A 15,384-nucleotide genomic window follows, 5' to 3' on the forward strand; every position below is an offset into this window, starting at 1 on the left:
TCTTGCAGAGAAATAGGTGGATAAGGTCATAGAGGTAGTCAGAGTGAGCAATAGAGTGCTTAAGCTCAGGCTAGTTTTGCAGAATAGCATAGCATCAATTATCTCTGTGTATTACCCACAAGTGGGCCTACCAAATGTACAGAAAGACCATTTTTATGATATTCTCCTGTAGGCTACCTCTAAGACGAATGACAAGGATCTCATCTTCGTTCCTGGGGACTTCAATGGGTATGTCAGACAGCATACCCATAGAATTGGTTCAAGAAACGTGGGAACAAGGCTACTGGAGTTCTGTGTTGCAAATAACCTATTGATCTGCAACACCAACTTCATGAAGCCGATCAGCCTCCTGATAATCTACCAATCAGGTGGCTACGCTAGCCAGATCAATTACATTCTCACCAGGCAGAGGGATGCATGGTTGCTCTTAAATACAAAGATCCTCCTTGATGAAGAATGTATCCCCCAGCATAGAGTAGTTGTTAGTGATTTTAGATTCCAGGCCAGAAAGATGCCAAGAAGCAGACCAATCTGAAAAGAAGAGATTTGAAAGCTTAAGGACCCTTCATGTGCTCAGAGATTTAGGGACATCCTAACTGATTAATTTGTTGAGAGGGAGGAGGAGCTACAAACTTGTGACATAGAGGCGAACTGGGAATTCCTGCAGGACCGCTTGCTGAGTGCCACAGACCAAATCTGTGAGTGGTGTGAAGTCCCAATAAAGCAAAGAAATGGGCCTAGAAGGACTGGAAGAGTGGGGATAGCAGGGAACTGTATCAGATAGCCAGGAGGGAAGCTAGGAGACAGGTATATCTAGCCAAATGAGAAGCAGAAAAGAAGTTTGCCTATGTTCAGCAACGTGAGAACCAAAGAATTGAAGTTTTTCAGATTGCAAGACAGTGTGTGAGAGAAAATCGAGATGTTATAGGAGAGAAATGTGTCCACATGGATGATAGTGCACTTGCATTTAATGATTATGCAAAGAAAGAGGCTTGGAAATGCCATTATGCAAGACCGCTAAATGTGGAGAATGAATGGGAGGGGAGTCTGCCAAAGGTTGACCCAATTGAGAGACTAGCTTAAAATATCTGGTGGTGTGGGTTATGGTCTAGTCACCCATATTGTAAATCAGGTGGCTCACGAAGGAGTCATACTCAATGACTGGTGTAGCAGCATCATAGTCAACTGCTACAAAGGTAAAGGTGATACCTTAGAGAGAAATAATTACAGCGGTATCAAATTGTTGGATCAAGTGATGAAAGTTATGGAGAGAGTCATAGCCCCCAACTAATTAGGGAGAAAGTTAGCCTAGATGAGATGCAGTTTGGTTTTGTGCCAGGGAGAAGCACCACTGATGCTATATTTCTGGTAAGACAGCTGCAGGAGAAATACTTAGCCAAAGATAAACCTCTGTACTTGGCTTTTGTTGACTTGGAGAAAGCCTTTGACAGGGACCCCTGATCACTTACCTGGTAGTCAATGTGAAAACTAGAGATAGATGAGTGGTTGGTGAGAGCTGTACAAGCTATGTACGGGGATGCTATCAGTAAGGTGAGGGTTGGCAATGAGTACAGCGAAGAATTCAGGGTACAAGTAGGGGTTCACCAAAGATTGGTGCTCAGGCCCCTCTTGTTCATCATAGTTCACCAGGCAATAACAGAGGAATTTAAGACAGGCTACCCCTGGGAGCTCCTCTATGCTGATGACTTTGCTCTTATAACTGAATCACTACCTGAACTAGAGAAGTTCCAGTTATGGAAGCAAAGTCTAGAATCGAAGGGCCTTAGAGTTAACCTAGCAAAAACCAAAGTCTTAGGAAGGCAGACAAATCACAAATCCCTTCAAGTAGACATCCCTGCTCAGTCTGTAGAAAAGGTGTAGGTAGAAACTCCATAAGATGCACCCAGTGTAAGCTATGGACATATAAAAGGTGCAGCAATATCAGAGGAAGGTTAACAGGGAAACTAGCTTTTGTATGTGGAAGATGCACAGGTACAATAAATGCTAAAAATGTGCAAAAAATAGACTCCATCAACTGCCAGGGTGGTAAGCTAGAGGTAGTAGATAGCTTCTGTTATTTAGATGACCAAGATAGTAGTGGAACAGGAGGGTTCTGAGAGCATAGCTGTGAGAATAAGATTATGCTGGGCAAAGTTCAGAGAGCTCATACCTCTGCTGGCAACAAAGAGCCTCTCTCTCAGAGTGAAAGGTATCATACAATCTCTCTCTCAGATTGCATGATACCTGTGTGTGAACAGCTATGCTATATGGTAGTGAAACATGGGCTGTGACGGCCGAGGACATGCGTAGGCTTGAAAGAAATGAAGCCTGTATGCTTCGCTGGATGTGCAATGTCAGTGTGCATGCTTGACAGAGCGTAAGCATCTTGAGAAAAAAGTAAGGCATTAGAGGCATCAGATGTGGTGTGCAAGAGAGATGACTGCGCTGGTATGGTCATGTGATGCGTATAGACAAGGAAGCGGTGTAAGAATTGCCAATCTCTAACTGTGGAGGGAACCTGTAGTAGAGGTAGACCCAGGGAGACTTGAGACAAAGTGGTAAAGCATGATTTTTGAACTTTGAATTTAAGAGGCAATGACTAGTGACCAAGACTGTTGGCAATATGCTGTGCATGAGAAGACCCGTCAAGCCAAGTGAAATTGTAGTCATGGCTGATGTTGGTGTCATGTAACTGGCACCCATGCCAGTGACATGTAAAGAGCACCATTGGAACATTGGCCCTGATGGAGGCAAAGTGGTTGAGTTCCTTTCGAGTGTTGGGCTGCACAGAGGCAATTATGGCCGAGTTCCTTTTGAGCATTGGGCCACACACAGGCAAAGTGGCCAAGTTCCTTTTGAGCATTGGGCCTCACGGAGGCAAAGTGGCTGAGTTCCTTTCAAGTGTTGGGCTTCACAGAGGCAATGACTGAGACAGTTGAAATTATCCCACGCTTGAGTAAATGTCCCATCAAGCTGAGCAAAAACACAGTCATAGCAGATACTGGTGTCACATAAAAGCACCCATTACACTCTCAGAGTCGTTGGCATTAGGAAGGGCATCCAGCCATAGAAAACCATGCCAAATCAAACTGGTGTCTGGTGCAGCCTTCTAGCTTTCCAGGCCTGGTCAAACCGTCCAACCCATGCCAGCATGGACAACAGATGTAAAATGATGATGATGATGATGTGCTATTGACACAAAATAAGATGAGGAAACTAGTCTGGCAACAGAAAACCAATGGCATACTTATGGTTACACTATTTTAAAAATAGGTGCACTGGTTTAGTGATCAAAGTGTGGGATCTCTAATCAATGACAACAGTTTCAAATCCCACTGTAGCTGTTTCTTTGTGTCTATAAGCAAGCAGATTGTTTATTTGTTCTACACAGGAAACAGGGAGTTTGTTTGTAAAATCTTATCTTCTAGTCTATAACCATCTTTTGGAACAATATATATTGCTTCTTACATAAGCACAAAGCAAGAAATTTGTGGAAAGAATTGATTAAATCAACCCTGGTACACGACTGGTACATTATTTTATCAACTTCAGAAGGATGAAAGATAAAGCTGACCTCTTCAGGATTTGAAATCAGAATGTAAAATACAGCAAGGCATTTTGTCAGATGCTCTAACATTTCTGCCAAACCGCCACCCACATAATAACAATAATTCTTTCTAATTTTGGCACAAGGCCTGAAACTTTGGGGTAGTAAGTTAGTTGATTACATTGACCTGAGAGCTCAACAAGTACTTATTGTACTGACTCTGAAAGGATAAAAAGCAAAGTCAATCCTGGCAGAATTTGGGCTCAGAACACAAAGAGTTGGAAGAAATGCTGTTAAACAGTTTGCCTGGCATGCCTATGATTCTGCCAGCTCACGGCCTTAATAGTAAAAAGAATAATTTTTTTTACATGGCATAATTTCATGCAATGTCAACCCCAACACTTGACTGGTACTTTATTTTATCAACTTCAGCAGATGAAATGTAAATAATGATAAACTTACCAAATTTTGCATCAGCAGTAATTTTTGCTACCTTTTCATACTGTACAGGAAACATAAATGAAAATAGTGAGAATGTATTTCAGTATATTTTATATTATTTTAATATATTCAATATCAACAAGAATAATCTAGTAAAAAGAAAAAATACATTGAAAAGTACTTTCACATAAAAGTTTACAAACACAATACACAAAATTTAACTTTACCGTTTTAGTAAAGGCTGAATGGAAATCTCAGCTCTGAAGTCAAACACTGTAGCATCTAAATTTACATAATGAAAAGTATCACTACCTTGAATAACCCCTATTACAAGGTCACAGCAGTTTCTATTGTCTCCCAGTTTATACCATCCCAAAGTCCTTATGATTTTGTCACAAGCTCTTGTTTATTTGCTTTTTTAGTATATCTTTACTTTGTGTAACTTTTACCATATTCACATCAATACAACTAGCTCTCCTGCATGTGCTATCCAATATTTTCACAATTTGATAGCACCAACCTAAAATTTCATATACCTATTGCACATTCAATGAGCACAATATTCTTGACCACTTAATAAAGGTTTAATTTGGACTCAGAATTTTCACATGAAGTTAGAGCAAAGATAGTTAGGTGAACCAGGTTTTGCAGTTCTTCACTATTTCTAACAAATCAAAGATAAATAGGTTAAACAGGAGAAGTAAGGCTTCTTATATTGTGATGAAAACTACTGATCTAGATAGATATAAAACTAATATAGAGCTGATAGGAATCCCTCATCAAATAACATAACTGTTTTAGTGCTGGTATTATTACCAACATGGCCAGTTGTAAAGTTCTAGCCAATAAATTATATTATCATTATCATTCTGTCACACAGAGTATTTCATTAAGGTATTGAAAACAGTAAAAATCAGTATTCAATTTAAAAAATAGCAGTATTTCAGTATAGACAAACATACACATGCACACGCACACACATATTTATATATTCCCTCCTTTGCCCCTTTTGCATCTTCACAAATTCCTTACGCATGTACCCTTAGCAATCCACTACCATTCCATTTATATTCATATCCTTCCACTTTGAGAGTATGCCTGGGCACATTGCTGCCATCTCTCTCTGTCTCCCTCCTTCTGACTAGGGTAGCCATGCATCTCCTTTCCAGAAAGACACCTGTTTCTGTACTTTTATCATAGTTTAACCTCTCATCACTTGGCACAAAGCCACCTCTCTGTTGAGGGATTTTTGTCTTGCAAGTTACTTGGTGACCTCACTTGTGCTGGTGCCATGTAAAAAGCACTCAGTCCACTCTGTGAAGTAGTTGATATTAGGAAGGATATCCAGTTGTAAAACCATGCCAAAGCAGACCTTGCCGGTGCTGATGTTACATAAAATGCATTCAGTCCACTTTGTAAAGTGGTTGACATTAGGAAGGGCATCCAGCTATAAAAACCATGCCAGAGCAGGCAGTGGAGCTTGGTGCAGTCCTTAGGTTACTAGCTTCTGTCAAACCGTTCAATCCATGCCAGCATGGAAGATGGATGATAAATGATGGGGATATATATATAAGAAATAATTGGGATTCAGTTGAATTAGGTGCTTAAGTTGAAGTACCAAGTTAGTGCGGTATTATCTGCACAGCTCAAAGTGAGGTGAATAAAATCCAAATAAGCAACAGGATATCAAGAAGTGATGCGGTACGACTGTTTCAAGTGGCTCCATTTAATTGAACAATGCAATCATTACATCAATTTAAAGGTAGTGCCATCATCAGCTGCACAAATAAATCAATAGAATTTTAATCAGTCAGACACATTAATATAATTTTACTCAAATACTCTAATAGAGCAAGAAAATAGAAGAAATCCATGTTGTCGCTATTGTAGCTAAGAATATACTACACTTCCAAGAAATGCATGAAGTTTGTTGGGGGTCATAGTTTATAAAGTATTGTGGTTCATTTTTAATTTATTAGTCGTTTTATCAACTACTAAATCTAAGACTAGAGGACAGTGTCTGTTTAGAATAGAGAACAGGAGTGAGTTGACAGCTTATAGCTAGGTATGGTCATAAATATTGTCAACATTTTAGGCGTAGTATAAAGTAACTGTCTATAAAGGAGGCTAGGTAGGCGAAGACCCCGAATCAAGATATTAATTACCAGTTAAAGGGGCAAGACACTAATAATAAAATCTATGATGTTAATACAGAGGGAATTTTATCATGGGGTACTATGGGTGATTGTATATCATAACCAAAATAGATAAAATGTGTATATATATCAATTTTCAAAATTAAAAACGGAAGATTACATAGAATCAGTTTAATATTCATTCATGTCCTTAATCATTTACTTATTAGGTGGTTTCTATAAAGACTGCTCTGGGCATTTACTTATGGAATACTGGAAAGATAAACATGTTATCTATATATTAATTTTAAGCTAAGAATCAGAAAATAATAAAAGTTGTGTGCAGATACACACACATATTTATCTTTATGCACACGCAAACATACACAAATATTTATACGTTATTATGGATATAGTATAATCAACTTGCATAGACTTAAGTAACTAGAAAGTATATATCTCTATTTAAGGACAGTAACAACTTATAAGGGATAAGAGGTTAATAGGTAAGGATATCAAAATAAGAAAACAAAATAACAAGAATTTAAAGAGAATAGTATGAAATATATATAACTTACATTTAAAGAGACAAGGTATTAAAATTTGAGGTAGGGAAGAGATAAAGATAACCCCAAAGAGGAAGCAATAGGTATGGAGTAGTGAGAGCAGTTGGAGGTATTCAGACTGAAGAGGTATTTTATAAGTTGCAAAGTTACAAGTGCTGTTACATAAATGATTTTATAGTTTCCCAGGAGTATATAATTAGGAGACTTACATAAAAGCCATTACAAAAATACATAATATGATCAGCAGGGTAGAACGTAGAAAAGAACAAATAGTATATTAGATGCATTAGTACTGCTGTTTCTTTTTCCTACGTCATCATTAATATTATTTTCATTGTAGGGGTTTAAGTTAGTGTTGACAGGAATATTATTATTATTATTAACACCTCTTGCTAATTTTATATTCTTTCTATTTAACCTTGCTATGATGTTACCCATATTCATTTCTTTATTGCCCACAGGGGGCTAAACATAGAGAGGACAAACAAGGACAGACAAAGGGATTAAGTCACTTACATCGACCCCAGTGTGTAACTGGTACTTATTTAATCAACCCCGAAAGGATGAAAAGCAAAGTTGACCTCAGCAGAATTTGAACTCAGAATGTAACGGCAGACGAAATACCGCTAGGCATTTTGCTCGGCGTGCTAACGATTCTGCCAGCTCGCCGCCCTTTGATGTTACCCATATTGGGGTGAGTAGAATACAAGATTCTGTCTTACAGGAAAACATTCTGTTATACCTATGGAAGCAGGGAAGTGTTTTTCTAAAATTGTCATAAATTTCCTATATATATTTGTGGATATAGCACAGTTGAGGGGAACGTTATACCAGATCAAGTCATTATTTTCAGACTTCTGGCACATGTAAGGGTGGAATCTACCTGCTCTTTCAATGCCTCCCAAAATCCTGACTTGATTATTAGGTATGGCTCTATTACCAGTATTTTTCTTATCATTATAGGGTGAAGTACTATGCCCAGTCGCCTCATTACCTCTATTTTCTAAACTAATATTCCTACTTGTTATAACATCTAATTTCCTACTGTTGCTTATTTTTTTATTTAAATTGATGGGTTTGTTGGATGCTTTCCTAGTTGGTTTGTTTTCTCGACCAAGTAAGTTTTTATTCCTCTTCTCACTTAAAATCTCATTATTTCTACCATTATTAGGTGTTATACTTTCAGGATTAAGAAAAGCAATTTCCTGGTCGTATCCTGCCTTAGATAAAGTGAAGTTGTAGTGGTGGGAATGGGTATTAAAAATGTCTTCATTAGTGGATAATTTTGTAATTCTCTTAGAAATACTTTTGACCATCAATTATAAAACATTTGATAATTTGTTCATATACCTTGTAACTTTACCTGGTTTCCTATAGGGGTGAAATAATCCTGAGTTAATGTCTAATGTAGTATCTAAGAAATTTGCCACCTTTGTGCCGTGTTCAAACGAAATACCTAAGCTGAAGCTTTAAAAAAATTTTCTAATTCTTTTCCTCATTCTTTCAATGACTGATTTGTTGTCAGTAGGGATAATAAACAGAGCATCATCTCTATATAAACCTCCCTGCAATTCAGGGATTAAGGCACTTTACGCACCAACTAGGTTAGTGATTTCAGCCAAATCCCTCGAGCCCATAGCTATATTGAAATTATCAGGGATGTCTTCATTAGTGGATAATTTTGTAATTCTCTTAGAAATACTTTTGACCATCAATTATAAAACATTTGATAATTTGTTCATATACCTTGTAACTTTACCTGGTTTCCTATAGGGGTGAAATAATCCTGAGTTAATGTCTAATGTAGTATCTAAGAAATTTGCCACCTTTGTGCCGTGTTCAAACGAAATACCTAAGCTGAAGCTTTAAAAAAATTTTCTAATTCTTTTCCTCATTCTTTCAATGACTGATTTGTTGTCAGTAGGGATAATAAACAGAGCATCATCTCTATATAAACCTCCCTGCAATTCAGGGATTAAGGCACTTTACGCACCAACTAGGTTAGTGATTTCAGCCAAATCCCTCGAGCCCATAGCTATATTGAAATTATCAGGGATAGTGTAGTATCCAGAATAGATTTACTAAGTCGACTGATTAAAATTCTATCTATTTATTTGTGCAGCTGAGAATAGCCCTGCATTTAAATTGATATTGCATTGTTCAATTAAATGGAGCTGCTGGAAATGGTCGTACTGCATCACTTCTTGATATCCTGTTGCTTATTTTGATATATATATATATTTATATATATATATATATATATACATATGTATATATGTATGCATGTGTGTGTGTGTGTGTGCACCATCATTTTTTTTCATCATCTTAACATCCACTTTTCTATTTTGCATTTGGTTGGCCAGTTTATTGATAGAGTGTCCATGCCCAGGTGCCCTTCTTGTTACCAACTGTTACCTGTTTTCCAGCAATGTAATATCTTCCCATGGTCAGACATGTTTATGCAGAATAGTGGAAATGAATGACATTCATTTACAGTACACAATGTCAAGACAAGGAGACACAAACATACATGATGGACTTCTTTCAGTTTCCATCTACCAAATCCACTCTCACAAGGCTTTGGTCAACCCAAGGCTATGATAGAAGACACCTTCCCAGGGTATCATGCAATGGGATTGAACCCGAAATCATGTGGTTGGGAAGAAAACTTCTTAATCACACACCAATGCCTGCATCTATATATATAAAATGCATGCATGTATAAATGTATAATACTTACATCAATGTTTGCTGTCAAGATGCTACTGATAACTTGAGCACACAAGAGTCTCATTTTAACAGATGTCTGAAAATAGATAAGAGAACAAGGATTATATTAGTAAAAAAAATGAAATAGAGCAAAGATAAAATTAATACTAACAAATGCAACCACACATTATAATGGTCATTTTTTCTGGCTTGATATCAAACTAAATTACTTATATCCTTATGGATAAACAAATATACTACAACAGTATAATAACAATATAACTGAAACAAACTGCAGTAACCACATGGAACATAACAACAATCTTTTAAGAACCAACAATCCAACACACTAACTTGAACTGTAAACTTTGAACTATCAACACACAAACTACCTCACTTACTTAGAGCACTACTATTTATATGCAGTGGTCCAGTCCATTCTCACCAGGAGGCATTGTACTCTCACACATCTCCCCTTTTGAGATTTCGTGTTCCAAAGGAATAAAGACATTTTTGTTATATATATATATATTTGTATCTCTTTCGTTTGGGCATTATCTCAAGGTGTTTGGTCTGTTTTCTTTTTCTCATACTGGTTCTACAGGACTCTACTACTTTTGGTACTGGTACATTGAATATTTCACAAACTACTTGGGAATCTTGTGCTTCCCGGGATGACACATTTAAATTTTTGCATAGTCTTTATCTTGTATTTTTTTCACATTATGTTTAAAGTTTACCATAGTCTGACATTCTTCTGCAATGGTCTGTAGAGATAAATCCAGGTTCACTTGCTCCATTTTTGAGAGAATCATTGCCTGAATTTCTCTATCTTCAAGTCCTTGCACAAAGATAAGTGATTCGAACATATCCTGAGTGTGATCTTGGGGTTTGAAATTTTCACACATACAGTTGACTACTCTGGCATAGGTGATAAATTCCTCCTCTTCATTTTTTGCTAAGTTCCAAAGCTCCATTCTGCTGTTGAATAATAAATTATCAAAAAAAAATGTTTGAAAGCAGTTCCAGAGTTTCTTGGAAACCAATCTCACTCAACTTTTTGGGCAGAATAATGTTACAGTAATGCTCATGTTTGGCAGGAGCTACCTTGCATAGTAAAAGCCTTACTTTCTGCTTCGCCGACCAGGACTTGTACTTGTTAAAAATTTCCTTGTAATACCCTCTTCCAGGTTATACGTAAATTCAGAAATTACATAAACGAGCTTACTGGATTTTCAGACTTCATCAACTGTAACTCAATTAATTGTTGTCGTCGTAGTATTTGTTTTTGCAACTCCTGTAGTTGTTCTTGTTGCTTCTCTTGAAGCTGTACTACTGTGGCTAATAGGTTTTCCATGACGCAGTAATTGAAACCAATGTGAGTTTCGAATGATCCTCATTGCCAGATGTTACATCCTTATGGATAAACGAATATACTGCAACAACGTAATAACAATATAATTGAAACAAACGGCAGTAACCACATGGACCGTAACAACAATCTTTTAAGAACCAACAATCCAACATGCTAAATTAAGCTGTAAACTTTGAACTATCAATACACCAACTGTGAAACTAGTACAAACTATCTAACTCACTCAGACCACTACTATTTATACATAGTGGTCCAGTCCATTCTTGTCAGGGGGCGTCATACTCTCACACATTACTTAAGCTGTTAACCCATTAGCTGAAAAAAAATCAATGGTTTATGTCTCTTCATTGTGCCAGGCCCAATCGATCATGTTGGCTCAACCTCTGTAGATACCATAAGGTTTGTTTTATTACTATAGGCAGTAGAGGAAGATACTGTAATGTTGAAAAATTAATGCAAGCTCAGGTGAATGATTAAGTTTGAGACCACTCTTATCAAAATTGTGTTCATATTTAAAGTCAAATCTCAGCCAAAAATGTCTTTATAACCTAAATGATATAACACTTCAGTTAGTCAACACCAGCCATAATACATGAAATTTCAAGTATTTTATTAAATCCCTCCAATCTTGACTATTTTGAAAATTAACAACACATTAGCAGCTTATTCATTAGCAATATAATTACAAAAGGATTAAAATGGAGGTGTAGTTTTGTATGACCTTTTAAAAATTTCTCAAATATAATTCCATATTTTTTACTGTTACTACAACAGACTGCCCCTCCAAACTTTGAGACTGTATTCTACAAGCTTAGAAGTATTTGTTACATCAATTTGTTACCCTTGCTCTGCTTTCTCTTAAATCCTGCAACTATTCATATTTAAAGTTGACTAAAAGGTGTTTCATTCTTCAGCCAGAGAGTTTTTTTCAGACATAGTTTATGTAATATTATACCATCCAAGATGTCCTACTTTTTTTAGATGGTAGGATGTGTTGTGAAAAACATTTGGGTGATATTTCAAGTAAGTCAAATAATCACATAGCAGTTCTCTTGTTGGCTCATTTATTGTACCCTTTTTAAAAATATTTTTTACATCTAGGTGAATTATGAGATTAAGGGCAATCCAGTTCAGCATGAGTTCTGTATCAGTTGATGGTTTAGCATCCTCAAAGAGAGCTGGCCACCTGCCTTCCTAACAGACAACTGGGACTGTCAAACATTAATCCCCAGTTTTACAAGATTTATATTAACCTCATCAACCCCATTGTTCCCTATCCATTTTTCATACTGATTTATTGATAGTCTCTTTTCACACAAAAATTTAACAAAAAAATAAATAAAAAGAAAAATTTGATAATCACCAATTTAGATAGGATATTTATCTCTGCAAGAACCCAATCTGGGCAGTCAAGGTCTCCACAAAATCGGAATTTCTAGAAAGAAATAAAAGGAAGAAAGCCAATTAGAATACTATGAAAATTAAAGAAGCTTCTGTTTGTGTCTGTGTCTGTTCTTTTTTGATTATTTTATTTCCCAACAATTTATTTGAAAGCAGTATCAAATGTGATGTTGGGACTAGTATCTTTTACAGATGAAAGTCTTTTTTACAGTTAATCACTCAACTAACACTATACAGTAGAACAGTGCTAATATTTTTAACTGACAAAATGGAAGTGAAAAGAATAACATATCTTTCCTCAGAATACCCTATCTCACACCTTACTGATTAGATAAGGTTAACACAGAAAAGTTGACACACACGCATATATACATACACATTAGTGGAGGTGGCAGCTCCTTCCTGTGTTTCTGAGTATTTCTTTCTTTCCTTGTGTTTCCCCATTTATAACTGGCAAGATTGATTTTTGCATAGAACAAGTGTCCAGAGAGGTCATATTTGATAGCTAGCAGAGGGCTTATTTGGAGTTAGCAGGTCTTTAGCCATTGATCTTCTACATTTCTTCAAGAATGTTTTTCAAAGCGCCATGTTGTTCTGTCTTCTACGTGTTGCTTCTGGAATTAAAGATCGATGTTGATGCTCTTCATCGTCTGTTTCAACTGGTCTTCATAGCATCACACAGGGCAGCCATCTGGTCTCTAACCAGTGTTGAATCTGATGTAGATGATGCGACATGGCACATATTCATGGAGTGGACACTGTATGACTACACATAGATAGATGCGCACACACACACACATATCATCATCATTTAAAGTCCACTTTACCATGCTTGCATAGGTCAGATGTAATTTGTTGGGGCAGATTTTCTACAACCAGGCCCATCACTTGTTTCCGAGCAAGGTACAAGCTAATATATAAAGATTGTATGATGAAGACACTCGTTTAGAAACCATCACATGAAGTCAAGACAAGGGTACAATATACACATCTGTACACACACACATATTAACAGAAGTCATAGAGTGAATCAAGGGTTGAGTTTTGGTCCTTGGGTCATTTTTGCAGATAATATATACCATTCTTATACAAGAATAATAAATTTGTTTTCTACAAAAGTATAGCATAACCCAATAGATTAATGTAAAATTGTTTCTATTATGATTAAACATATATATATATATATATATTAGAAAAAATAATAAGGTACTCAGATATCTGGATGGTTGTACATTTACAGATTTTTATTAATGTCACATGTTTTTTATAAATTAGTGCTTGCATCTATTCTAGTAGATTCTCCAGATTTTGGAAAATCTGGAGAATCTACTAGAATAGATGCAAGCGCTAATTTATAAAAACATATGACAAATTAATAAAAATCTGTAAATGTACAACCATCCAGATATCTGAGTACCTTATTATTTTTTCTAATATATAATTCCTGTACATCACCTCCAAACCTTCTTATATATTTATATATATATATATATATATATATATATATATATATTATTTTGCTTAAAAGAGTCCATATATATATATATATATATATATATATATATATCATCATCATCATCATCATCATCATCATCGTTTAACGTCCGCTTTCCATGCTAGCATGGGTTGGACGATTTGACTGAGGACTGGTGAAACCGGATGGCAACACCAGGCTCCAGTCTGATTTGGCAGAGTTTCTACAGCTGGATGCCCTTCCTAACGCCAACCACTCAGAGAGTGTAGTGGGTGCTTTTACGTGTCACCCGCACGAAAACGGCCACGCTCGAAATGGTGTCTTTTATGTGCCACCCGCACAAGCCAGTCCAGGGGCACTGGCAACGATCTCGCTCGATATATATATATATATAAATAATACATAAATATATGCCTATATCCATACATATATCTACATACCTACATCTATATTTAAATCTCTTGGATACCCTGTATTATAATACCTACATCTATATGTATACATACATGCATATATGGGTACAGGACATCAAAAAGAACGTTAAACACAATGAGAAACGAAACCATAGAAAACGAACTTTTTTCGAACAATGAAAAAAAAAAAACTCAGAGAAACGAGACATGCAACATAAAGAGAAAATCCCTTCATCAGTTGTCCCTGTTTCATCTACTCCGCGTTTCGAAGGCAAGGACAATACGCAACTTCGTTGAAACAGTCCTTCCCGCAAAGCAAATTAAATAAAATTTGGGATTTTTTGCGAGGGTGAAAGTGTTAAGAACAGGACAGTGAGAACAAGGTAGTAAAAACAAACGGTGAGGGCTGTTAAGCTAAGACGATAGAAAAATTATTATGAACGCTAAAGTCTGTCATACCGGCCATGACGAAGGGAAATAGCCCTGAAACTCGAGTCGCCTTTATATATATATATTTATATATTTGATCCTTTATATTGAACACTCAATATTTCATCTACATTCAATACTTTCTTTCATGGTGCCATCCATTTTTATTTTATTTTATTTTATATTGTATATTATATTATATATTGTATATTCCATATTCTATACCCCACATTAGTTCTGCAGGAATATAAATAAAACATAAAAAACAGACAGTGTTGGAACTCTTTTAAGCAAAATAATATATTCCTCTATACACAATCATACAAAAAAACCCACCTTTTTTGTATTTATTTTTACTCGCATATATATATATATATATATATATATATATATATATATATATATATATATATATATATATATATATATATATATATATCCGCCTCCTGGACAGACCGCTGAGTTACGTTTCAGACAGTAAGATGGACAAATAAACTAACATATTCCAATATCTTCCCGTTCTACCATTTTAGCTTGTATAAGAGCCGTGCAGTAAAAGTAAGATTTCTGTGGGACTTAGTTTTGATCCTCAGTTAAAACCCGGTCATTGATACAATATTTCATTTCCTGTCTTGCACATATCAGTGAAGACGGCGAAATGCGAAGTACTAACAATGTATTTATCTAAATTAAAAAGTATAATTAAAATGAACGAAACACCCGGGGCTGATAAACTAAGATTGTCTCCCATAAATAAATAGAAATAGCGCAAAGAAAACAGCAAAATCTTAAAAATAAAAATATGTAATTCTCACTAAGACAATTTACTCACCATGTTTCAAACTGGAATCAACAACTCCCACAACTTCCGCTTAAACGTATCCTGCAGTAAAT

The 15,384-nt window shown here is 36.0% G+C and overlaps 1 protein-coding gene across 4 annotated transcripts in view; it reads right to left on the bottom strand.

Annotated features, from left to right (window-relative positions):
* Nucleotides 1-15,351, bottom strand: part of LOC106875317 (COMM domain-containing protein 4) — a 38,262-nt gene extending 22,911 nt beyond the window's left edge. For 3 of the 4 annotated variants that reach the window (XR_016244270.1, XR_016244269.1, XM_014923407.3), the window contains exons 1-4: nucleotides 15,323-15,351; nucleotides 12,137-12,208; nucleotides 9,430-9,495; nucleotides 4,010-4,049 (exon numbers count right to left, since the gene is read on the bottom strand). Coding sequence is in view for 2 of the 4 variants with exons in the window: in XM_014923407.3 (XP_014778893.1) it covers nucleotides 4,010-4,049; nucleotides 9,430-9,495; nucleotides 12,137-12,208; nucleotides 15,323-15,325 (181 nt within the window). In the remaining 2 variants the exon portion in view is untranslated. Of the gene's footprint in view, nucleotides 1-4,009; nucleotides 4,050-9,429; nucleotides 9,496-12,136; nucleotides 12,209-12,550; nucleotides 12,884-15,322 lie in introns of those variants that run through there. The other variant, XM_089362618.1, reaches the window with a different exon arrangement.
* Nucleotides 15,352-15,384: the final 33 nt, after the last annotated feature.

This window comes from Octopus bimaculoides, chromosome 14 (genome assembly GCF_046866305.1).
Source record: "Octopus bimaculoides isolate indiv1 chromosome 14, ASM4686630v1, whole genome shotgun sequence".
Classification (NCBI taxonomy): Eukaryota; Metazoa; Mollusca; class Cephalopoda; order Octopoda; family Octopodidae; genus Octopus; species Octopus bimaculoides.